At 42.3% G+C, this 24,217-nt stretch overlaps 1 protein-coding gene across 1 annotated transcript in view; it reads left to right on the top strand.

Annotated features, from left to right (window-relative positions):
• LOC147702706 (uncharacterized) overlaps window positions 1-24,217 on the top strand; it is a 165,983-nt gene that overhangs the window by 120,612 nt on the left and 21,154 nt on the right. The window contains exon 5 of the mRNA XM_086929434.1: window positions 19,678-19,772. Within this exon, the coding sequence (XP_086785560.1) occupies window positions 19,678-19,772 (95 nt within the window). The remainder of the gene's footprint in view (window positions 1-19,677; window positions 19,773-24,217) is intronic.

The raw sequence follows: 24,217 nt of genomic DNA, 5'->3' as shown, positions 1-24,217 counted from the left end.
ACTTGTTGCTGTTGAAGGAATGGAGTGACTCAATGTTTTGGCACAGGGGTTGCGCAGGGACTATTCTAAATCGGCATCTATGCTTCTGCACACACTTAAGCACTCACTGTCTCGAAGCGCGTTCACTCCTTTTCTCTCTCTCACTCACTCTTTCTTCCTTACATATTCCCTCATTCAGCATTCACTCACTCAGTCTCCCACCCTCACGCTTTCACTGCTGCAGCTCTACCAAACTGTGATATTTGAATATCAGTTACAAGAGGACCAGCGCTTTTTGCTGTAATGGGTCACCTGAATTATCTGGGTCTTAGATTTAGGCTTTCTTGAGAAAGTTGTTAAAGATTTAGTTTATGATTTGGCCACGATTAGTAATACAAAAGCGTGGAGTTATAATTTAATTCTAAATATTTTTGTCCTAACGAAAGCCCATTAAGCACTGTCATTTTCTTCTATTCTCTATTTCACTACACCTTGTCAAAGTTGAAAATGTTTTAAATAAGTTGATGCCCATATGTAAAGGTGTTTTGTTAAGTAAGAGCGTTTGCTTTTAATTAAAAACAAAAGTTATGCTATACATACTTCCAAATAAGGGATTTCTGTCTCCCCTCTTCATCCATTGGTCTGCTATATTGTCATTCACATTTGTTTCTTCCCACCACAGCATACAGAATGGGGACAAAGGGTCAGCCTACTTCGGTCATTGGCTTACCTGAGTATGAGTGATAGCACTCTGATCTTGCACGATGGGCACATCCGCGCAATCATTTGCGCCTTTCAGTGCCTGGGACTACTGGTGCAATGTGTGCTCATGTTTTACTTAGGTGAGATTCCAACAGTTTCCCCAACACTGTTATTAGACCGCTAGTTGCAAGAGTCTTCATGCAAAAAAAAAATAACAATTCACAAACAAAATAAGCATTGGCAAAGCCGAAAGAATGACAAGCTTTTTAGTTTTGCCAATGCTTAATATTCATTGTTCACTGAAGCCATGCGGCATTTACCCTGTAGCTTGGAAGACAGCTAGTATTAGGCCAATTTTGAAGAAGCCCACCCTGGAGCCTACTGAATGTAGAAACTACCGGCCAATCTCAGGTCTGCCATTGGTAGTCAAGATCCTGGAAAAATCAATTAATAAAACTCTAACGGAATATCTGGACAATAATAGGTTACTGGACCCATCCCAGCACAGCTTTCGCCCCAGACACTCTACTGAATCTGCAGCTGAGGGGATTCGGACAGTAGTTGATTGGGGGGAGGGCCATCCTTGTTCTCCTTGATCTGTCGGCCGCATTCAACACCGTGAATCACACGGTGTTGGTGCGGCGACTGATTCATTTGATAAATTGTGATCTCGGATACGAGTGGAAGGGCAGGTATTGGGCTGCCGAGAAGGAGGTGACTTGTATTCTTCTTCGTGACCGCGGGACATGCCGACTAGGCCACTCCATTTTCAGAAAGGGGTTGGAAACCATAACACGACTGGGACTGCATTCCTGGAGACTACACTTCCTTTTTCCCTAATGCACAACCAGAATAGGTCGTCTCTTGCCTTATTGAACAGTTACCCCTTAGTGATTATACGTGATTCTTTGGAGCACCGGTCCTGGACCTGCTTTTGCCCTTTTTTACAGTGTGTTGTGGCTACGAAGACCCGCCTGCTAGTCCCTTTAGGGTAGTTTGGGGTACCATAGCAGAGCATTGTGGGAGAGTTTCGCCTGCCACAACATACGTTAAGAGTAGGTGGCTTGTCTGTTTTCCCGGTCTCAGTTTACATCCTGAGGATGAGTTCTCATAGGTTAGGTCTGAAGATGGACATGTGGCAGCATGGAGCGTAACTGCATAAGGACTAGAACTGAAAACATGTTTTATGTATCCTGGCTACCTGCCCACCATAAGCACCGCAGACACTAGCAGGCCACTCTCTGTCGAAAGAGCAGAGGAGCTCGCAAAGCTGCTGACGTCTACAAGCACATCCGCCTCCTCCTGCCCACTTTGTGTCCTAAACATCACAGACCCTGCCAGGCCGCTCTCTGCCCTAAGTGATATACGTAGCATGCCAATGTGTTACCATAAGCACTGCAGACCCTCTCTTGCCCCTGCTTTCTTTAAACATAACGCCCCTACCAGACGTGCGACCGCCCTAATACATACAAATCTTTCCTCTGGCTTTTTCCCCATCTTGCCTCCAGCTTTTTTCCTATTTTGCAGGCAGTTTCAGCTCACGGCGCCTGCACTCTTTTCACTGGTTTGTCAAATTGTCTCGCACACTGCGGCTCTGAGCCAAATCCATGTATACATTACTTCTGCCATAAAGAAATATTATGTTACTCTTGAACTGCTCCACTCCAGGCCGGCTGCATACCCTCTAGGGCTGGGATTTCTCACAGCCGTGCCTCCTGCTCTGTGGTTATTGCTTTTAAGGAACGTAAATGTCTGTTTCAGGTGGCAATCACCCCCCTTCTTTCTAATGTATAAATTATTTGGCTCGGCTGTCTCCTCATAGGAGTTAAAGTATAATTCTGGCACCGTTTGCCAACTGCCCTGACCCATCTCTAATCTGTCTTTAGCCCTCTGGAGCTACAGGCCACTTTGAGTCCTGTCCCAGGAACCTTTATTGTATTGTAATTGTATTCATATAGCGCTTTCCATACCCCATGAGAGGCCCAAGGCGCTACATTCTATATGTGTAACTGTTTAGCTGAGTGTTCTGAATCGTGTTTATACCACAGGCTTAGATAGCAGTTTGATAACAGATTCTTCAGTCATCTGCGACAGGTACACCTCACCTGGCGAGATCTTCCATTCACCAAAGAAAAGCAGTTACTAAAGACCCTAGAAAGCAAACTAAGTTAAAAATTCGATGACAACCAGCTAAAATTAAAGGCCTCGGAGGGTCCTTCAGTCAAGGGGCGCATTTCATGTTTCTGGTGTTTGCATCTGACGTCATTTGGTGCATGTCTTTATAATTAGGTATCGCGTTGGAGATGAGTCAGATGCAAGACCTCAAGTCAGCCTGCTGCTTTTTTTGTTCACAATGACGGCGCTGTATTCTGTGGTTGACTATATGTCCTGACCCTCAGTATTTTTAATTGAACTTCTTTTGATTGCCGAGCCTCATAATCCCTTAAAGGGACAACAGGATGATGGCATGTTAGCACTAATCAAAACCCCTAAGCAAAAAAAAAAGCATACACATGTAAGGAATTAACTGATTCTTGTTTTATCCCGCAGAGGTTCGATTTATGTATTCATAGTTTTTGTAAAGAACGTTTTGTTCTTCTAGGCTTCCTCAAGGCACTTTTGTTGTGTCGGGAAGAGAATGGTGGGCAGATCAGGTGGGCTGCCATGGGCCGGGTCCAAGGGATGAGCAATGAGCCTGCTTGTGTGGCTACGGGAAGGCTTTAGAGTGTCCGGCATGCATTGCGGACTTAAACTCTTCGCCAGGTCGATGAGCCAATGGTTCCTTCTGCCATGCCTGTATGAAAGGCCAGACAGCAAAGGCAAGTCTTAGGAGCCACACACCTTCCTTTAGCATTAGCGCCTCCCAATAAAGTGCTTTTCCATGTATCCAGCCAAGCCCCAACATGATTTTACCACGATCCCACTTAACCTGTTTTCGCGTCTTTGTTGTGGTGACATCAAAAGCTTTACTGGAGTCCAAACAGGGTGAGTCCATCGCTCACCTTGTAGAAGCAGAACAGCGCAGAAGCAAAATCTGTGTTTTAACTTGTAAAATGGGTGGTTTCCAAAACAAAATGCAATGAGACGAGACGCATCTAGGACCACGAGTCAACCAAATTCATACAAATGTGGAGAAATGTGCAGCAACACTTTACTGTAACTTACAGTACAGTAGCATTACTACTTAAGCCTGGGATTACATCTGGGTTTAGGGTATTATATGCTAAATACGCCCAAAAGTGTTAATTGGAGAAGCTGGTAAAACTGTTTCCTCAGTTACCAAATGAATCGCCAAATCCCATCTCTGATACATTTGTATCTGGACCCATTTCTGAAAGAGAGGTGCACGAAGTTTAGCGTGTTTGTGAGTAATTGTATACAAGTATACCGAAAGTTACTTGCCTTCCGAGGTTTATGCACAGACTTGTGCCTCCAACATATCTGCATAGTGCATAGCCAGACATAGTTTTGTAACGTGCACTATGTGCAATACAGCACATCTAATTACTATCCAATGTGCAGTCCTTGATCAAACAACGCCTCTTTAAATCACATGTTGCGAATCGGTCCATTCATATTCCAGAATACTCCAGACACTAGCACGCTGCCAATACTTCATTATGTAATCCTTGATCATTGGTCCTGCACCTGTAATTTCCAAGGATCTCATTACTTCATTTGCATAGGAGCATGCCCACTAAGCATACGAGAACATTGGTCCCTGTGCAATTATTTATGAAAGCTTGCATGGGGTAAACTAGTAACGGCTTTACATTTTTAGTCGGTGTATGTGGATGAAGGTTCACGTATCATTTGTAGTTCATGTGAACCTAGAACCATTATTGTTTTCCATCGTTCAATCAGTGTATGAGAAGCGAAGATTGAAAGTATCAAAATACTTGGATAGTGTTGTCAGAATGGTTTGCTTTGTAATCTCCATTGATCTGGAGCTCATGGAAAAATTCAGCATTCATTATTGGTGGGTGTTCGATTGTACTCTATTGCTGTATTTCTAAAAGTGCATTACTAACCCAGGTGCGGCACTGAAGCACTTGCCTTCATGGACAGCAAGCTACGCCGTGTAGGCTGTGACTCTTGAAGCGAGTAGTCCTTGTTTTTGATCCTACGTGGAAGTGTTACTGTGTGGTGTGTGAGGACCTCTGAGGTGCAGCTAGCATGTTATTGAATCAATGATTCAATAACATGCTAGTTTTTAACCAAAGCAGGTGACAATATCGGTGGAAAGCGCTATTTAAGTCCATTCATGCTGTTACTTGATCTACAACCCTCAAATTCGCTCTTCAGTGCATTAATGAATGAACAATCACATTGAATGTATTGCTGCTTTCATTAAACAGCTTCTATGTCCATCTTATAGCGTTGTTTACCAAAAGAAAAAACAATGGAGATTCACCCAATGACCCTCGTAAAATACTGGAATGGGAAACTTGGGGTTACTTCCCATTTTAAGACCAAATTACTAAACTACACTAAATACCCACATACATTTGGTAACAAAATAGTTCAACAAGTGAAGAATTTTCAGCTGACATCTATGTATAGCATATGGGCACTTGGTTGAACCTACACAGGGCTAACTCCGCTGTGCATCTTTCCAAGTTCATAGGCTCATAAATTGAGCACCATTACTTTGGATAATACTAAAGCCGAATATTTATAGTGCTTCGAAAAAGGCACCACTGTTGAATTAAATTCTATATGAAAACACCTCTTTTTTTAGCAGAAATCAACGAAACCTTCAATATTTAGAGGTATTGAAAGCCCATTGTCGTAACCAGTAAAAAATAGGTTGCCCATTTTCCCGCAGTGAATCCCAAAAATTCGCCCTTAAGCATCTACCTTCATTTCACCCACACGTACAACCCCCGCAGATTAAAACTTGAGTTCTTGTAGAAATGTGATTTATGTAGGGTAATTTTAGAGGAAAGAGAACAGGATGCAAAAATGGAATGATATTTCAAGGTAGTGCCTTGAAGGGAGGTCTCTGCCAGGATAAGGCGTCCTGCTGTACTCATTCTAATCTGAAGGAGATTGCTGTAGGAGCAGGTAAGAGAGTAACTGAGTGGCAGCAGTCGCCATTTGCATTAGCACACCTTTAAATTCGGAAATCCCCCATAAGCCAGTTGGAAGAGTCAAACATGAAATAGATGGTTTTATCCTGTGTAACTGCACCTCTGACCCTCTGCGCGGTATAATTTGCTCTCAGCGGTGCCTACGATTCTGCAAGTAACAATTTTCTACTTCTGCTGAGAACACATTGATTGACAACAGCATTGTAGGGGCCTCGTTCACAAAACGGTGGTCAGATTGTGCTGTAATGAAAGCTTTTGGTGCCGAAATCTTTACCTCAACCTGTTCCCAGAGGATTGGCGGGCAGGTAATGTGCCTGCGGTGAACATTTCCCACACCCCTTCGACCCGCAGAAATACAGCGCTAAACTGATTATGTGGAAGATGCTTTTAAGACAAAGCAGTAGGTAGCCGACAGGGATTATGTTCTTTTTGTTTAAGGTTTTACATATATTATTTGTGGGAACCGAAAGGTTGAAAACAATCTTCCCTGATTGATTTTGTAGTGGGGTCTACTGGGTGTTTCTGTGATTACGCTTTTCAGATTTCCAAAGTGAATGAGCTCTGGTCAAAAGAATTACCAATGTCTTCTATGAACATGTACCATTCTGCATGTGCTCTATTTCTGTACGGTGGTGAATTCTTTGGCCTCTCGTTTATTGTGTAGCAGAATTGTGTAAATGTGCAGTTTCTTTAGCTGTGAATCCTCTTGAGTAGGTGAGGCTTGATAAATCACACAAGGCCTGTTTACATACACCCTAGTCTATCCACCCCACCACCCACCCTCCGTGGCCAGTAACCGAGCACCCCAGTTTGGAGTGCGCAGTTATATATGTATCTTGATGCGGCCAGTATCTGCAGGGCTATCTACCCACTTTGTCTCTTTTGGATGACTTTCACCCAGCCCTGACTCGTGGGCCAACAACATTAGCTTTGCTGCATTTATTTTATAGGTCAGTGCTTTTAATGAGAAAAGGAAAACTACAAGTCCCAGAATGCTCGGAACTGTTGTTTCTAAAACACAACAGAATGAAAATTACAGTTGTGGCGTGGGGCGAGTTGTTAGCAATGGTCACCCATTTGACTTCAGCAAGCTCCAGTCCTTTGTTTTTTTGTGTTTTTTTATATGCGCTATGTACATTAAAGTTTCATGTGTTTCTTTAGTAGCTCAGCAGCTGGCAACCCCACTCTCTCCAGAGTCTCTGAGCTGCGACCCTGAGAACAGTGGCTGCGCAATCCATTTCCACAAGTAGATGTTGAGCATCTGGCCCTTGAGGGTAGAATGTGTTTGCCTTTGCTTTCTGACCCGTGTCAATATATAGCAGAGCTGTCCTACCTGGCATTAAGTTTTCCTAACCGCCATTACGCGGCTGTGTTGGTGTTTTCAGCCGCCATCTTTAGTGCAGTAAAGAGCCCGAATACTTCCGTTTTTAGCATGAAGCCAAAAGGCTGCCCCTCGCCATCAGCCAGCTGCACACTGCACCTGGTCTCACTGCAGTGACTGACTCATTTGCATTGCAGAGCAGCAGCTGCACGGGGAACAAAAGACGGCCTTGTAAATATTGTTTTACAAAGGAGTATTTACTTTATTCATACACTCCCCAGATCGAGGCAGCGGCGGTTCTCATGGCTCTTTGTTGCCAAGGCAAGATATATGAAAAGTCGTAAATAAACATGAGTGTGTTTGAAATCGCACTGACCTCTTCATCTGATCTTAAACCGAGTTCAACGCCAACATTCCCAAACCGACCTTCACCGCTTTCCGGATTGCGATTAAAGTAATACAAGGCTTTGATGTTAAGAGCCCTGAAAATCTCAGATAGTGTTTGCTTTCCCTAGGGTTAACTGTACCTTTTTCTATTTAAGTACAAAGCTTCAAAACTCTTTTTTGGTTTAATTTTTAAATGTCATGGTGACTGCTTTCATCTCAAGAATAAACCTAAGCGGTCAATCGAGAACCGTGAGGAAAGGGCGCCGAGTTTCCAAAGGCACTGTGAGAACATAGAGATGGTAGATGTGCCCTGAACACAATGCTAATGTCCTTTTATAGCATTCTAGCCCACTGTAGGTGGTGGTAGCAGTTCTTCAAGGCCCCCTACCTGTGTCATAACCAGGGTGAGGGACTTCAGCAGACCTAGGAAAGGCTCAAGGGCTATTATGCCATATTGGAATATTCCATCCACTGAAGGTAATGTGTTCTAAATTAAAAAGGGAGAAACTGTAAGACGAATATTGGAATGCTGTAGCAGAATGTCTGTACCGCTGTTCATTGCCCCGGGCCACCCTATTGTCTTCAATGGAGCTCTCAGCATTCCTTTCTTCTGATGCAACATAATGTATCCTGCTGCCACTCTGCAGGTCCCACACACAGTACAATATAACTTAAGTGCACATGGTGACTTGCATTACTCAGGGAGCATTTGCTATGTGCGCCTGGATTTGGCACCTTAAAATGGCTGCCCAACGTTTATGCCGGGTGACTAACCACTGGAAAGGTTTCAAGTTGCTCTATATATCATACAGCGATGTGCATTTTAAATGACTGTATTTACAGGGAGGGCTTGATCTGATAAGTAGAAAGGTCAATGCTTATGGAATTTTAGGTACTGATAATGTTTTTAAGATTGCCCCACACAATAGCACGGAGCATAAGGCGAATTATGCTTAATAATGTAGCATTATTTAATACAATTTATTTTGTTTTTGTCTGTCGTCTCTGCTTATGCCTGCTATTTGGGAACATAATTCAGTTGAGTATCCGCCCGTTAGCCCTTCCGTACTTCCCATCTCCTTTATACATTCCCTTCTCTCCCTCTGTACTTTCACAGTGATAAGATGTTGTCTGTGTTTGAGAGAGACTTCAGAGTAGGCCCTGAGCTGGTAGTTACTGATTGCATTCTAAGGAATCAGGTTGTCTGCTTAATTCTCAACTTCCCAGTGAATGTTGCAGTGTGACATTATTCTTCTTAAATGCCAATGCATGTTAGCTGTTTGTCCTCACATGAGTTATAGGCTGAGTCTTCAGTGGGGAACTTGAGGAGAGAAAAGGATAATAACTAGCGGTATTGACTGGCTCCATAGTCTAAAATTCCCCCAGGCTATGAAAGTACATAACTGCATGCCTCTTAGTTAATGCATCCTCCTTCTCACTTTTCCCTTCTTACATATTGCCGGTTCTTTCAATGGGATGCATTTTCACAGTGGGGCTCTGTGGTTGTTCTGCACCATTTGTAGTACCTGTCATGGTTGTTCTGCACCATTTGTAGTACCTGTTCTGTTGAGCAATCGTAATAGCTGTCCTATTATCAGAATAACAGCGCCTTTGCTTATAGGCCTTATTAAAACAATGCTATGTGGGGAGCTCCACTGGAGGCAATTAAGGTGTATACATTCTGCTCCAACAGCACAATGTTATTTTATCACTTTATTTTTGCCTGTTTATTTTAGAAAATTCTACCCTTGGTTGGTTGGAATACTGTGATAGCGTTATAGCCCTTCTGCCTCTGGCTTTAATGGTTGTTGCCGCTCGGACTCAGAAAGAGGAACTATAACAGTGGTAGCCCTCTGCATTGGGCTATAATGTTCAACTCAATTGACTCTTTTAAATGAAACTTAGATTGATTAAAAACCTGATACCCTATGCCCCTTATCTCAAGATTCAAACATTTGAGCTGCAGGTCACACAACAATAGGAGGTACTTGTTGAGTCCTATGAGGTCCCTAACTAAGATTGCATGTTATAGTGAAGGTATTACATACCCCTATTTTAAACTTTATAATGTTGGGTTTATAAATTTCACAGTGTTGAGATTTATTCACTGTTAAATGTGTCTGGCAAATATAACTCACCTCTACTTGTTGGTTTCTGGATGTGCGATACATGGGTTACATGAATCTCAGGTGAAATAAGTACGTCCGTGTCAGCTGACTCAAACACAGTGAGACTCCAGACCTTTCTTGGGTTGAATAATGCGCGTTGAAAGAGGTGCAGTCTTAGAACATGATAGTGCGGGTAAGGCCTATTGAAGCTGTGAGTGGGTGTTCCGCCCTGAACCTCTCCGCAGCAGCACCTGCTGCTTTGTGCCTAGAGTCTAGGGTTTGAATGCATGAAAAGAGATGAAAAACTGGTTTTTGAATGTGATTGATCATGGGCAATCTTTTATTCCTATTGTGTGTTGCTTTGTGTGGAGGAGGTTATGCCAGCTGCGAAGCATACGCAAGGAACTCCCTTACTGGAGTTTAGAGTGCCTCTTTGTTTGTTTACAAGAATGTCACATCATTGGTTAAGTAGGTTGCTGTTCTGCAGTGCTGCCTGCCAGGAGTCTCCACTGAGCAGGTGTCTGTAAAATACACTGCAGGTAAAGGACAAAACAACTTACACTTAGTAAAATTAAGTTAACCCCATCATCTATAGTGCTACCAAACGGCAGTGGTGCAGTAGCAAGTGATAGTCAAAAAGTTGTGTGTTAATTATCATTTGTAAAATGTACTGTAGACGTTTAGATGGTTGAATACTAAGTTTGCCTAATCTTTAAACTTCCAAGTGAAGGTCTCTATAAGAATAACTTGATTTTTTTTATAGCGCTTCATGCATGTTATGTCCTCACTAAGCAGTGTAAATGCCAGGTGTTACTATTGTCCAGTGTAATGGTACTCTATTGAGAAACATGGGTGACCGAGCTAGACTGATAACCTTGTCAGGTTTCAAATGTGGGACTTACAGGTTACATTGGAAAATGTGCAACTTTTATTTAACGTATTAATGGCATCTCTTTAAAATAAATGGGTTTGGTGGACAAAGGTGATTAAAGTCTCCTTGGTAGATTGGTGAATTTGAAGATGTTAATGGTTTTGAAACTTAACATCCCTCATTTTGGGTGTTTTCTATTGAATTATGGGGTTAAATGTGTGACCTGATTATCTGTTAGGAGCGGTGCTGCCCTCTTGTGTTCTCAGTTATATGGCACAAAGCTACATATAGATGATTTTAAATATATAATTTAAAGTTATATGTCCCAAAGATACAGATATAGAATTCAAAGAGATAATTTAACTTTAAAATGTAGGCACCTTACTTCACCAGTCGTAAATAACGCAGATTGGCATAAGTCATCAGTCTTCTTTGAGATCAGTAATCCAGAATCCTAACACTCAACCCCTAATGTGTAGTAAGTAGGCAGCCTTATTTTACTGTTTAATCCACTGCTCCCTATAGAAAGACCTCTCTCTCGCTCTCTAATTATCTTCCCCACCTCTCCCTCAAAACGAATTCAAAGTGGAGCACAGACCTATGAGGAACATCGAGGTGCACTCTGAAAATGGCTTGAGATTATAAGACTATTAACGAATCAACAAACTTGGAGATATATATAAATAAATGTGTGTGTACACGTAAGTACACACATACACCACACTGGGTTTAAAACCGTAATGTTTGTTGCAGAGTGTGTTAAACAGTGTTGAAGCCAGCAGTGAAGCTTGTATAGCACCCAGAATGACATTTCTCGTAGAAAGCTCTACAGAATTTAAAGGCGCTGCCTGCACAATTGCACAGCTTTTAGTTGAGTAAAGAATACACTCCTAAAACAGCCAGTGGGTTAACCCGCCTGCTGCTAAGAGATCTGCTTTCTGTATTACAAGGACTTTCTCAACTTGTCATCTTTATAAGGTTGATCAGACCTGGCACCGCTGAGTTGCTTGGTACTGAAATGCATGTGAACTGCTGTGTCCCCAAAGGCCAGAAGAGGGTAAAGTGTATTTATTCAGTTTGATACTGCCAAGTTGCCCTCTTTTATGATTTATTGTTCTCCCTCCAGTAAAACTTTGAAGTGTTCGTCCTCCTGTGGGGCCTCCGGTTCGAACAGCCATTGAGCTAGCGGGGTGACTCGGGCTCTTGGATTCCTGGTGTTTTTCCAGATTCTCTAAATTTTGGACTAGGAAAAGCTGCCTTTTTGATCAATCGATGACTAGCTGGTAATTCCATAATACCCAGAATCACTATTCTTACAACTGTGGTCAGTAGTGCTTTGAGTACCTTCTGCATTATAAAACGATAGGAACCTTATTGTTTCCATGCAATGAACACAAGACCCTCTGACATCTCGGTGCATTATGATAGCAACTTCACTCCTCCTTCCAAACAGGACAAGACTGGAAGTTTGGGCGGCTCAGCATCTGTGCCTCAGCAGTTTTGCTCCGAGGGACTCGTCGCCAGTTGTTCTTTCATATTGTATACATAATAAACTATTGCATAACCGCTCTCTGCTGGGTTGGCACCGAGTGAGCTGGAGGCGGCCCAGGGCGGGCTGCTCTGTGTTTTGTAAACTCTGAAGGCTCTTTCCTGTTGATCAGGAGTTCATCTGTAGCCCAAACATGATTTAGAATTCTGAAATGTGAGCTTTTGTCTCGGTTTATCGTTTCTGTTCCTGAAAATGCTTAATGTTTAATATAATAAAACTGCAGCTTTTCTCACTAGCGCATGAGCCCAGGAGTAGTATTTCCGTGGTCACTCTCAGAAGAAAAGCCCTTTATGGCCGGCTCTTGTTATGGTCCGTGTCGGTTCGTGTTGCAGTGTACAGTTTGTCTGGCCTCTGCTTTTGTCAGTAATTGTCTCAGCAACCCCAGCCCCGTCACTCCTCCTGTGCAGGGATCTGACTTTCTAACCTTCCACCAAGCCTGCCGCTCCCTGCCCACCTGTTTACTGTTGTTCTCCGTATTTTTGTTTCTATCCTAGAGTTGCTGTGTTTTTGAAACGCACGCCTTCCCCGTGAGGTGTGTGTTATTACGGCCCTTGTCTTTTTAATCTCATCCCAGCCAGTGCCACTCGCTGCCATTTTGTCGGTATTTCTTTTGGAAGTCTCAGTTACTCAACTGAGCGGAATTGATCTTACCGACATCAAAAGAATTAAAGGCTAAATCAAGCCCAACACCCGTCCCCTGAATATCGAATTAGCCCCAACAGGTTATGCACATTATATAAACATCAGAAGAGGAACGGCTGAAGCAGCACCACATAGTTCACACCTTTGATAGACCTTGAAATAACAAAGATTGCACGCAGATTTGATCAGTGAATGTGCCAAACCTGTTCAGTATTTTACCAGCTCAACACTTGGGCTTTCAGACAAAGAAAACTCCGATACAGGCATTTTCTTTCATGCAGATATACATATCACCACCATTCGACATTGTTTCTTAAGTTTAGTCTAAACTTGTGTTAGGTCCCAACTTGAAAGGAAAGGGGCATTTATAAGTGCCAAACACGCCATGCAATGCCGTTTTCAGGAGAAACGGTGTATAACGGACCGGAACGAAGCAGCCTGTAAGTAATTAGAGAATCTGTTCTGAGATAGTGTAAAGCCAGCCCTGCTCTCTGCTGGCCCCTGCAGGCTTCCGTAACAGAATCATGGCAGTCTATCGCGTGATGCCGTGCGAGGGCTCATTTATCCCTGCCTTCCTATAGGTATTTTGGTTTTCAGCCTGCAGAAATGTTTCCAGTATGTGAGCCGACTCGAGTCCCATCGCACAGGAATTTAACGGAAAAAGCGCTATTGTGGTTTGGCCTAGGTTTCTCTGCTTCAAGCCCGAGCTCAGCAAGCCGAGGTGCCGTAATCACTGTTCCCGATTCCTCGCCCATGAATTATGCGCCGCTGCCAGGAAGCGTGTTGTTTCTGACCGACCTTGGTGATTTTGCCAGGAAGCGTGCGGTGCTGAAAGGGGGTGGGGAGGAAACGGCCAGCGGAGGGAGAGACCGGAAGGGCCGCGAGTGAGGTTGTCCGTCGGTGAGTCGAAAGAACCATGTGGTGGATACCACAGCAATGTAAACAACGGATGAGGGGTCTCTGGAGGATCGAGAGGTATCAAAACAGGCCAGTGCCGCTGGACATCTGTCAGGGCCACGGAAGTGTCACGTGACAGGTCCACGACATGGAGAAACAGAGACAGACAGAGGGCAGGCAGAGGGAATACGAGAGAAACACTGGGTGTCAAATAGATGCAACAACGAGATTGGAGAGTGAGGTACAGAGAGAAAAGGGATAGAGAGGTTGTTAATGAGACCATGATCATTTTTTGACCTTGGTACTAAAGTGGAATATTGCTATGTTACCACGCATGCTTATAAATCACGAGTGCAACACATTGTGCTCTATCGATTACTTCCGGTTAACTATTGCACGAGGACTCCATCATTGAGATGTTCGCATCGTTCGCATTGGAGTCAATAGAGTATTATTCATTCATACTGCAGGGAACCTGTCCTCTGCACGCCGCCTGACCTTACACATAAATCAAGCTGAGAGTGGCAGCCTGCCACTGAGCCATGCTCAAAATGGCTGCTTGTTAATGAATGACGTACAGTGGTGCTCGGCTGGCAGCGGGCCAGCCCGTAGATAAGCTTATGAGGGGACACTGACTCCTTTGTACGCACACATGTGAACTCCCGCTGGTTTCCTCTTCTTGGCTCGCAGCTAATGATCAAAGTATTTATTGAACCGCTGCCATATTGTTTTCTGCAAGATGAGCAATACAGATGGGAAACACAGGACACATCCTGCTGACAGGAGGGTTTATCAAGGCCAGAAAGCAGGATGTAGCTGTTCTTCACAAAGGGAATGACCTGGTTACATGTTGACGCTCTTTTTTTTAATCTAATGTACATTTGTTTTCTAAAATGTTTTTGCCATCTATAATTACATTAAGCAAAGTTGACATGATATCGCATCTTGAAATCGTCAGTAGTGCTCGTGGGTTATTAAAGAGCCAGCATTTTCATTTTTGGTTGTGGAAGTAAAGTAAAGTACAACAGGGGGCTGGCTGTCCCTGCTCTACCAAAACTGATGCAGCACTAACTAGGAGCAGTCAGTCAGGCCACAACTTCAGGAGACTCTGCCTTAGTGAGCACCCACTAAGATTTTTGCATGCAGATTAGCTCAGCTTCCACTGACGTTCACTAAATTTGAGTCGCAATTGACCCTGACTATTTAATCTTTATAAGCTTAAAATCAATTCTCAACTGCACTCAAATCCCTTTGTACGTAGTCATTTCATTTATATATTAAGTAAGTTCAACAGTAGAAACTGACATCACTTAAGTATTGGTTCAATAAAATGCTCAACTCGGAGCACTCAACTGGTTTGATTATTAAGGTGCGGTGTATAATCATTTTTTTATTTTCTGTGAATAAATAGTGCTAATTTAAAATGTGCCAAGGTGAATATTGTGATTTTTCCCCCAAGGATCAGAGATTGCACTCTAATTTAGTAGTCGTTACCTTACCAGTATAAAATAGACAATACGTAGGGAAAAAACTCAGATACAATATCAAGTTCTTCTTTTATTCCCAGCTTTTTTTGTCTGAGAAATTCAAAGATTAGGCAGTCAAGTTAGAGGATCATTGACCTCCAATGTTTGTCCTTACATCTAAAAAGTAATACAAGCAAGGTAGCCACTGTCATGACAAAATACTTTATTTCATCTTCTTCTTATCGTGCTAATTGATGCACAATAAAACAAGGGTAAGACCTATAAAATGAGGGAGACTGCACATGGGTAGGTAAATCGTAAGAATTGAGTTGTACATAAAAAAACCAGGAACACCTCTGCTCCTTTCTCCTGGATTTCGTAGCTAGAAGCACCGTAAATCCTGCAAGTGCACTTCAGAATGTCGCCCCTATGCTGAACCTGAGATCTGTGGTGGCAGGTCTTGAAAATCAAACCCACATTTGGTAACCTCAAGGTGCAGCAGCTGTGGATCTGCAGGGACTTCTATTGATAATTCGGCAAGTGTTCAAGGTCATTCATGGACCATCGGGGTTACTTTGAGGTTGGTTCCAAGCCACACATAAAGCCAGTACAAATTACAATGTTCTGGGGCCTTAGTATCAATGTGACAACCCCACTGTGACCTTATACGAGCTTCATTCTGCAAACGGAAAACCTTTCCACTTGCCCTATTGTTTTATTCTGCTTAGATGTTGTTTCCACAGTCTTCATAGTGGAACCAAATTGTGGATCAACAATAGACTTTGGTAACTAAAGGGGAATGAAAACAATCCACCATTCATACGTAACAAAGCTCCCCTCAGACTCTTATTACAACCTACATCTGGAGTTGGTGTTACAGTGGAAGAGCACATCTGAGTGGTGCACCTTAGACATAGCTAGGACCAAGCATCAGATGGTGTTTCCCTTGGCTATATCTCTACTCCAATCCAGAAAGATTCCTCCTTGTAAATCAGAATTTCATTTCCCATGTCTCCACCACCCAGACAGTGACCTCCACCAGGCAGTTCAACATGGAAGAACCTACTGCACCCAACTCTGCCATAAACAGCACATTGATCTGCTTATTATTAACGTGCTCATGGCACGATAACACATCGCTCCGTTTAATAGCCCGTTGTGTTCTAATGGACGCATTGAAAAGGAGTAGAGTCGAAACAGTGGTCTGTAGAGCCCCATATTGGGGCACTGTCTGCTGGAAGTAAAGGAGACCCCTTGAGGTTCACAGTTCTACAATACAGCTGTAACTCCAATCTACAGGACTTCTCGGGCACATCTTAATTTATAATAGTCTGTAAAGGATTTCCTGCAGGCTTCGTTTTTTCTTTGAAAGTGTTGCTCATATGATTCGTGGCCATGAGTAAAAATAGAATGCCTGAATACTTTTAAATAGGAATAACTTGCTATGCTGATTTGTCACTGCTCGTGATTCAGAACAGGCATGCTTAATATACAACCGAATAACTGGGGGCAGCTACACTGATTTAGAAGGTAGTTTTATTAAATGGAAACTGGTTATTTTAAAAAATCCTTTGTGATCTTGGGTGAGTCACAGTCCCTAGTAATGGTGGAAGTCTGCCAAAGTAACATAATAAAATGAAACTCCATTACCTCCGACTGGATGCTAGTGTTTTTTTTTAAATAGATATTGTCTCACCCCCTTTGGAAGTTCTCACCCAAAGTTTTACTTCTCATAGCATCCACTGCCCTAACGCTCAAGGTTGGGCTTTTTAAATGCAGGGTTTCTGGCTTCGTTTAGTTGTGAAGGACCTCAGCAATGTAAGTGGCTTACATACGTGTATGTGCCACTCTGTGTTGCCCCCTACATATAAATACTGGATTTGCACTTCCACCCCACTGATGTTACATATAAGCGGACGGTTGGGGAAAGGCTGTGAAGCTGTTGTTAATTTCTGTAGGCGAGTGTGAGTGGAGTCCCTTATCCTATCAATAACCATAAAGTCTGAAAATTTGACCGCGGCTCCCATCATGCTCCCTTACTTTGAGCATGGCGTGCACAGCTCATGGACAGGGACTTATAACCTCATTGTTGCATCTGTCATGTTCAATAATGGCTTTTAATACTACAGAGATCATAGCGACAACATTGAAAGCTCTGCAGTATGCCTCTTGCTGTAGTACGCAGAGGTAATGCCACCCTCATTCCTACAATTTAACGAGCAGCTGCAATTCATTTTGGTTTACAGTATGCTCAATATTCTTTCACAACTAGACGTGGAATTCAGACATGTTTGTTCAACATAAACAAGCTGCTCAATCTAGCATAGTTTTGACTTTTCCCCTACCACTGAAAAAACTGAAAATGAGCAAAGTGTCCCATCACCATCCATTACAAAGCTTTCTCTGTGAGTAGTAGTGTTTTACTCCAGGCTTAGGTTTGACATACCTCTGAATTCATAGAAGTAAAATTAATTTACTGTTGGTAATTAGCTTCCTTAGAGCAATACAATTTTCCAGAAACCATAATAGTGATTTTCAATATGTTAAATAAATTTACAAGCATCATGTTTGAACCAAAAGCACAGGTGCACCACACAAAAAAATAGATCAATAGGAACATTTTGTAAAGTCCATATCCAATAGACAACGAGAGAAGGATTCCTCAGTTTTTCCTCTTTATTCCATTTTCATTTTGCGTAGAAAAGATACACAGTACATCTGATGCGTTTTGTCCTAGTGCAGGACTTTTTCAGGGCACTGGATGAAAGTGGAGTCAAATGCCTCCATGGGCTGAAGAGGACATAGAAGAATACTGCTCATAGGCTGTGTTCCTATCCAGCAAAATATTTAAGCAAGGGATTTGAAGCCGTCTGTATACAGGCCACGACTAGTTAAGTATTTGCAGAAATCGACCCACAAATATGGAATTAAACACTGCCACCGTCTAATTGCAAAGATGTTCAGATTCAAATTTTCAGAGTGTCACATAGAGGTCTAAGGATCGGCAGAATCGCCAATTGGTAAGAAGAAGGGTTGTATAGTAAAAGACACTGCTGGACCTATAGTATAACCAGGTGAAGGGAACATCCCATCATCAAACAGCTCATCGCTGGAAGCCAAATTAGGCAAGAAAACCAGGGCCAAACGTGAATTCAAGAACAGGTCTGCCAAAATCCAGGCAAAGTCAGTAAATATTTCCATTCAGCATGGGTCTTAGCATAGCTTGTATCCCAGGACAAACAATCAGGCGTGTGAACAAATATTTCAGAAGTACTCGTATTCCAGGTAGATACGTGTGTATGATTATATCTGATTTCGGATAGTGCTCCTGTCGTAAGTGAGGACCGAATTGGAGTACAAGCAACTTGTGTATTATGCTTAATGCTCCCCGTTTTCACTGGTTACTGACGTAAAACCCATAAATATAGACATAAAACAGTTTCATTGTGTGTTTTTATTTTTCCAAAACAAAAGTGGAAAGTAATTCTTCTTTGATGGCTGGCTGCCATCCTAAAAGCTATGCTGACTGCCATAATGGAGAGAGAAAATTTGAAGGGAAATCCTTAGTGAAATGTAAATAGCTGCACATTGGATGGTACTCCGATGCCCATGTGTTGGTGAACATTTGCCTTATTTGTTCCTGTTAGTACTGCAAAAACATTACAGGCCTCCAATTATAGATGTATTGTTATATACTAAATAAATGTGAAAATATTCTAATTGCAATACATTTTTTTCACATAAAACAAACCTGGATAAAACAGATTATAAAATCAAATAATAAATACGGATAAATACTGACTGAAATGTCCAAAGATAATTACCTTAAAACCGTGATATCAAATTATGCCATCAAGGAGTTCTGGTGAGATGACAATAATGCACAAAGCAAAAGGTCAAATGTTTAACATATCTGAAAGTAACCTCAAGATGAAATATTAGTAACATAATAGTTACCCAATATATTTTTGGGGCGGTTTTTAGTAACGTTTGTAAATGCCTCATCCAGATAAACAGATTGTGAATATGCAGCGAATTTGTCACCCTGGAAACACTTGCACACCAACAAAATGTTAGCATGTGCTCAACGGGTGAAAAATTCCAGAAAGCAGTCCCATACTTAAGACAGAGTAGGAAAAGTTATATCGCCACAGTGCAAAAAAAAATCTTTATAGTGGAAAAAAAATCAAAGTGCAAAATGTACTTTTTGACTTACCATAAACATGGCACATTTTCTGCGGGCGGAAATCCATGTGGGGAACGTGCCATTTAGAAAAATATGAAAATCTTAGCATTTTATCAAACACTTGTGCTTTTTCTTCTGAGAAATCGAATACCTAGGCTACACATAATTCTCTTCTTAGATTTACAACTCATTGTTTTATAATTCCAGCTGTAAGAGCACATTACTCTCTGGAAAGGCTCTTCCCCTGTAACCCATTGTGCAGCAGGATCTGCCTGTTCTGTAGATTATGATAATGTAATGTCATTGTTTTTCATGTTTGCAGTATGTACTTTTCCTCCCAAGGCCATTAGATGTTTTTTGACTGTTATGTCTAATACGAATGTAATTTTCTGTCTGCTACAATGATATTACTCTGATGATCAGCTCCTGAAAGGAAAAACACAAACGTTAAACACATTTTTAATTTCTTTTTTCAGCAAGCTCAACCTTTCCAACAAGCGCAGCCGTTCCAACAAGCTCCACCCAACACAGACTGGCGCTTCTCTCAGGCACAGAGGCCGGGCACTAGCGGGTGAGTAGGAGGAGTTGGTCTCTTCCTTAAACGGAAACACATGGGTTGTATTCATGCTTCCGGCTCATAATGTTCTCCTTGTGTTTCTCTGGTCAAGACTGTGGTTTAGAAGAATGGGAGGGAGATGACCTCATTAACTGAGTGGCGAGAAAATGTTCTATGTGGTAAAAACGCTTGTATCAACTATGTGTTTTTTTCACACTGTTGCAAGAAACCCAATTATTAGTGCCGCATGAGCATTCCAGCAAAGTTGTGTTTTATGTTGAAACTCTTCCTTGAATAATTGACGGTAGAGATACTCGTCTCTTTTAATTATCACTAACCTTAACTAGCACCCATCAAATGAACATTTCTAAAGAAAAAATTGAAGCAGTTGTCGGTTTGTCTATTAGCCATTCATGCAGTTCTTGTTCACTGCATTTAATTGTCTAGCCGTTTCCTCTTGAGTTAGCTTTTAAGTATGTAAATGATTGGCAAAGATGCCACTTTTTTAAAATGTAAATCCAAGCCTTTAAAAAATTCGGCGGTTGACGTGCTCCTCGGTTGTCTTCCATGTAGTTAAACTTTTCGGATTACCGCTCCGAATGCACAATGGCATGTCAGTAGATAAAATCATATTACATTCTTTGCATACCCTTCTCTTTCCCAAGCGGCCTGATGTATAAAACACTGGTCACCAATACTGTTGCAAATTTGCAATCAGTATTTTGAGATATGTTGAATTTCGTGAACGGACCAATGTACTAGTAGGTCGGTTCACAAATGTTAGAATCGTAGTCGGTCACAATCTGACCAACCTCCTCGGTGTGAATTGCTTACCATCCCATGTTTGGATTTTGTAAAATGTCAATGTTTTGCAACCGGACTTTGGTTGCAAAACATTGATACACATCACAATAAATTATTGTTTGGAAGGGATGCCCTAAACATGTAGTGAGACGTTATGCCCTTCTAAACCCATTTTCCTTTATAGTAAGCACGTACCAAATCACAAAATGGGTTTAGTATATCCAAAAAGCTAATTAGTGGTCGAAAATCCTGTGATTTAGCAAATTACAGAGCTTATGATCGCTAAATGTCTGGGTACATCTGCCCCTAAATGCTTGCTGTGTAGTTTCACTGTTTCTCTTCTTGCCATGTTGAGATTTCATTCTCACCCCCTAACCGCTCCACTCTTGCACCAAAAGAAGTTGAATACGACTAGGTCTTGATGTTCTATGAATATTGTCAGTTACAAAGCACCTTTGACCCTGACACCCACCAATCTATAAAAATCTATAGATTGTGTGCAGAATGGCCCTGTGTCTCCAGCATGCCTGTCTCAGCTCCCTTGCAAAGGTAAATTGCCTGACCAGCACTCACCAGCCTTCATGTGCATATTTCCATCTGGAATGTGTTTGAAAGTAAAACAAGCATGCTTTTCTCTGCACGTTGACCTCTTCAAGGCGGTGGAAACAGCTGTCCATTCCATACTGATGACCCGCTTCCGTGCCTTTAAATTTGAGCAGTCTGTAGTGGCATGGCATCAAAGCTGCCCCTCAACACGGGTGCAGAGTATGGGAATGGGTTTGGTTTCCCCTGTGCATGTTGACATGGCGGAGGTCGTGTTTGAGGATCCCCGACCAGTGTACTGATCTGTTATACATAGAATGAAGACCTGGGCGGGATCATTCCACATGAACCACTTTCTTAGTTGGAGTTTGCTCCTATATGTATTTAGACATTCGAGAGAATTGTCATCTTCGACTCAAAAAGGCACTCTTTCCAAAATCTCATTTCTTGGTCCACATTACACTTTGTCAAACCTGGGCAGTCAGATGATGATCCTCAAATGCAATAACTGGTCGCCTTCAGTTTAGTGCTAAAAGTCTTTGTATTGTACTTTGATTATGTCATTGCAGATATGTGATCCCTGTGAGATAAAGGCATATTTTCTTCTACTCTTGTGACTTTTACTGTGCGAACCGCTCAGTTTTCTCCTGATTATGTCCTGCGGGGATCTGTTCTGTATATGAGAGAGCTATTGAGCCATGTGTATCAACAAAGGCATTTATATTTTTTATCCGCATCCTGTATCCTCAGTCCTCTTATGCATCCACCTTACATGTGCTAAGCATTGTGATAAGAGGCTTTTCAATGCTATCTGCTCTGTAGAACTTTTGATTCAAGCTCTACCTAGGTGAAGAAGTTGTCTGAGCTCACTAATGCTCCTCGGTTAAAGATGCTTAACTGGCTGATAGATATATATATATATATATATATATATATATATATATATATATATATATATATATATATATATATATTACATAGCCTACATTACTTGTGTTTTCCTAGAGTCTCCTATAGCTACTATAACATACAAGCATTTTAAGCATTCTGTGACTGTCCTTCACACAGAAAATGGTGCTTTATTTCCGTAGGAAATTATAATCTTTCCGCTATGAGCCAGATCTCTGCAACTGAGTGCATTTGAAGCAATGTTTTCCCTTTATTACCTTCCAAGGTGAATATTGTGTGTTTTGCATATATGGGGCAGAAGAAAATCCAATGCAAAAGTTGTTTCCCTAGGGTACAAATCCGGTGTAGAACCTGGAAGAGTTATCTCCCAGAACATAGAAGCCCAGAGCTCTTTTTCACTAAGGACTGACTATGGAGCTGCAAGTGGTCGCAGAATTGAAGCCAGCAAGTCCTATCACTGGTCATTTTGAAAGATTTCACTGTTTGATGTATCCACAGATGCAGCAGCGTAGTTGCCTTGGCAGTGGCATTTTATATCCGACAAACTGACTACAACTACACAGGCCTGTTCCAACTTGCAGTTCCTCGCATTAGTAGGCTGCGGAAGCCTGTCTCCTGCCCAGTCTTGTTTACTCCCCAGCTTACGCTTGCTTGCCTTACTCACTATAGCACAACGGGAAGCCTTTGCGATCCTGTCCTTCTGTTGCTGTGGAATAACCCGATTCATTACAGTCCTTGAGATCCTGGAGTTATCTTCTGTATTGCATCTGAAAGTGCCTAGAACATGATAATGTGGCACATCATTACATCACTGGCTTTGTCCGCCGCTCCCTGCGGCGTATTCAAGATAAAGGACCCGGAAGCTGTTATTTCTTAAATAATGTCAGAGCAATGCCTGAACACTCGCTTATTTTGGATGTTGGTTGGAGGTCTTTCAGTGACACCTGCATTTAACCGAGCACATGCAAGGGGCACTGTGGTGCAGGAGAGGATGTATGCCGCGCCTGCTGCTGCTAGCCCCTTGTTCTGCCTGCAGCTAAAGAAGTGCACATATCAACGTTTTTAATTTAGAAACGTACTCCAGCCCCTGATTCATAATTCATATTTGCCTTGAAGCCTGTTCAGTTTGACGGTTATAAAATGCTTCTAGCGTGTGAGGTTTTAAAATTGATAGTTACTAATAGAATCTTTAAAAATGCACCAGTGAGCAGCCACTGGGACGCAGTGGCCATGGATGCAAGGCACGGGTCATTTCACCGCCGCAGCATATTTCACGCAGTGGTCCAATCCGCGACTTGCAATTCACGGCCTTTGGCAAAGCAGTGAGAATCAGTGATGTGTTCCAATGAGTCCCATAATAGCACAATAGTTGGGGGATTCCAAGGAAGGCGGACTCTGAGCACAGGACTGACATCATCTCCGGATATGAGTAACTTGTTTTGAGGTTGCAATTCCAAAGAATCAAGCCCAGGCGTGTAATATAATTTTGTTGCACTGATACATTATGTCTTCACCGTCCATGCCTTTGTGATTGCGTGGTTCACTTCTTTTCCAAAAGTTAATATGGTGGTGCAACATTAAAGTGCCGGTTCCTGTTAGAATCAGCTCTTCCATAATAAAAAAAAAAGTAATTGCTTTCTCGTCACCAACTGGTTGTTTGGGTGATACTGGTTTGTTGTTTTAGCGTTCAGTGGACCGACGTGCAGTGCACTCACCCCACAATGTATATACTTGTATTAGATTGACAGCAGAGGGACCTAGGGTTAAAAGGGCATGAAGCCTATACCACCTTCTTGATGAAAGTCCACCCATCCATCTCTGGTTCGATGTACACTGGCGTAACTGTGCTGCAAAGACAGTCTTAACATTGCAAGACTATTGCCGGGTTTGTGCCTGAGCCCCCTTAAAAAAGACCACGGTCTACCAATCTGCCATTTTATTTGCTTACACTTCACAACATACACTCTGGTTGAAGTAGGGTTGGAGCACACTGCCTCATATCCCAGCACACAATTTTCCCCAACGCACCATGGTAAATGCAGTGCATGATAGCAATTACTTTAGTAGTAGTTTAGCATTTTTCACCCCTTGTGGGTACTGCCTGTGCTGTGTAACTCTAGGCACATGTTTATGGATTCATCCTTCATCGGTAGAGAGCAACAAGTCATTTTGGAGGTGCTGGTAAGGCTGTCCAAAGTCTTTTC

The sequence above is a fragment of the Lissotriton vulgaris genome, chromosome 7 (assembly GCF_964263255.1).
Source record: "Lissotriton vulgaris chromosome 7, aLisVul1.2, whole genome shotgun sequence".
Lineage (NCBI taxonomy): Eukaryota > Metazoa > Chordata > Amphibia > Caudata > Salamandridae > Lissotriton > Lissotriton vulgaris.
This window is presented reverse-complemented; position numbering and strand designations above follow the sequence as displayed.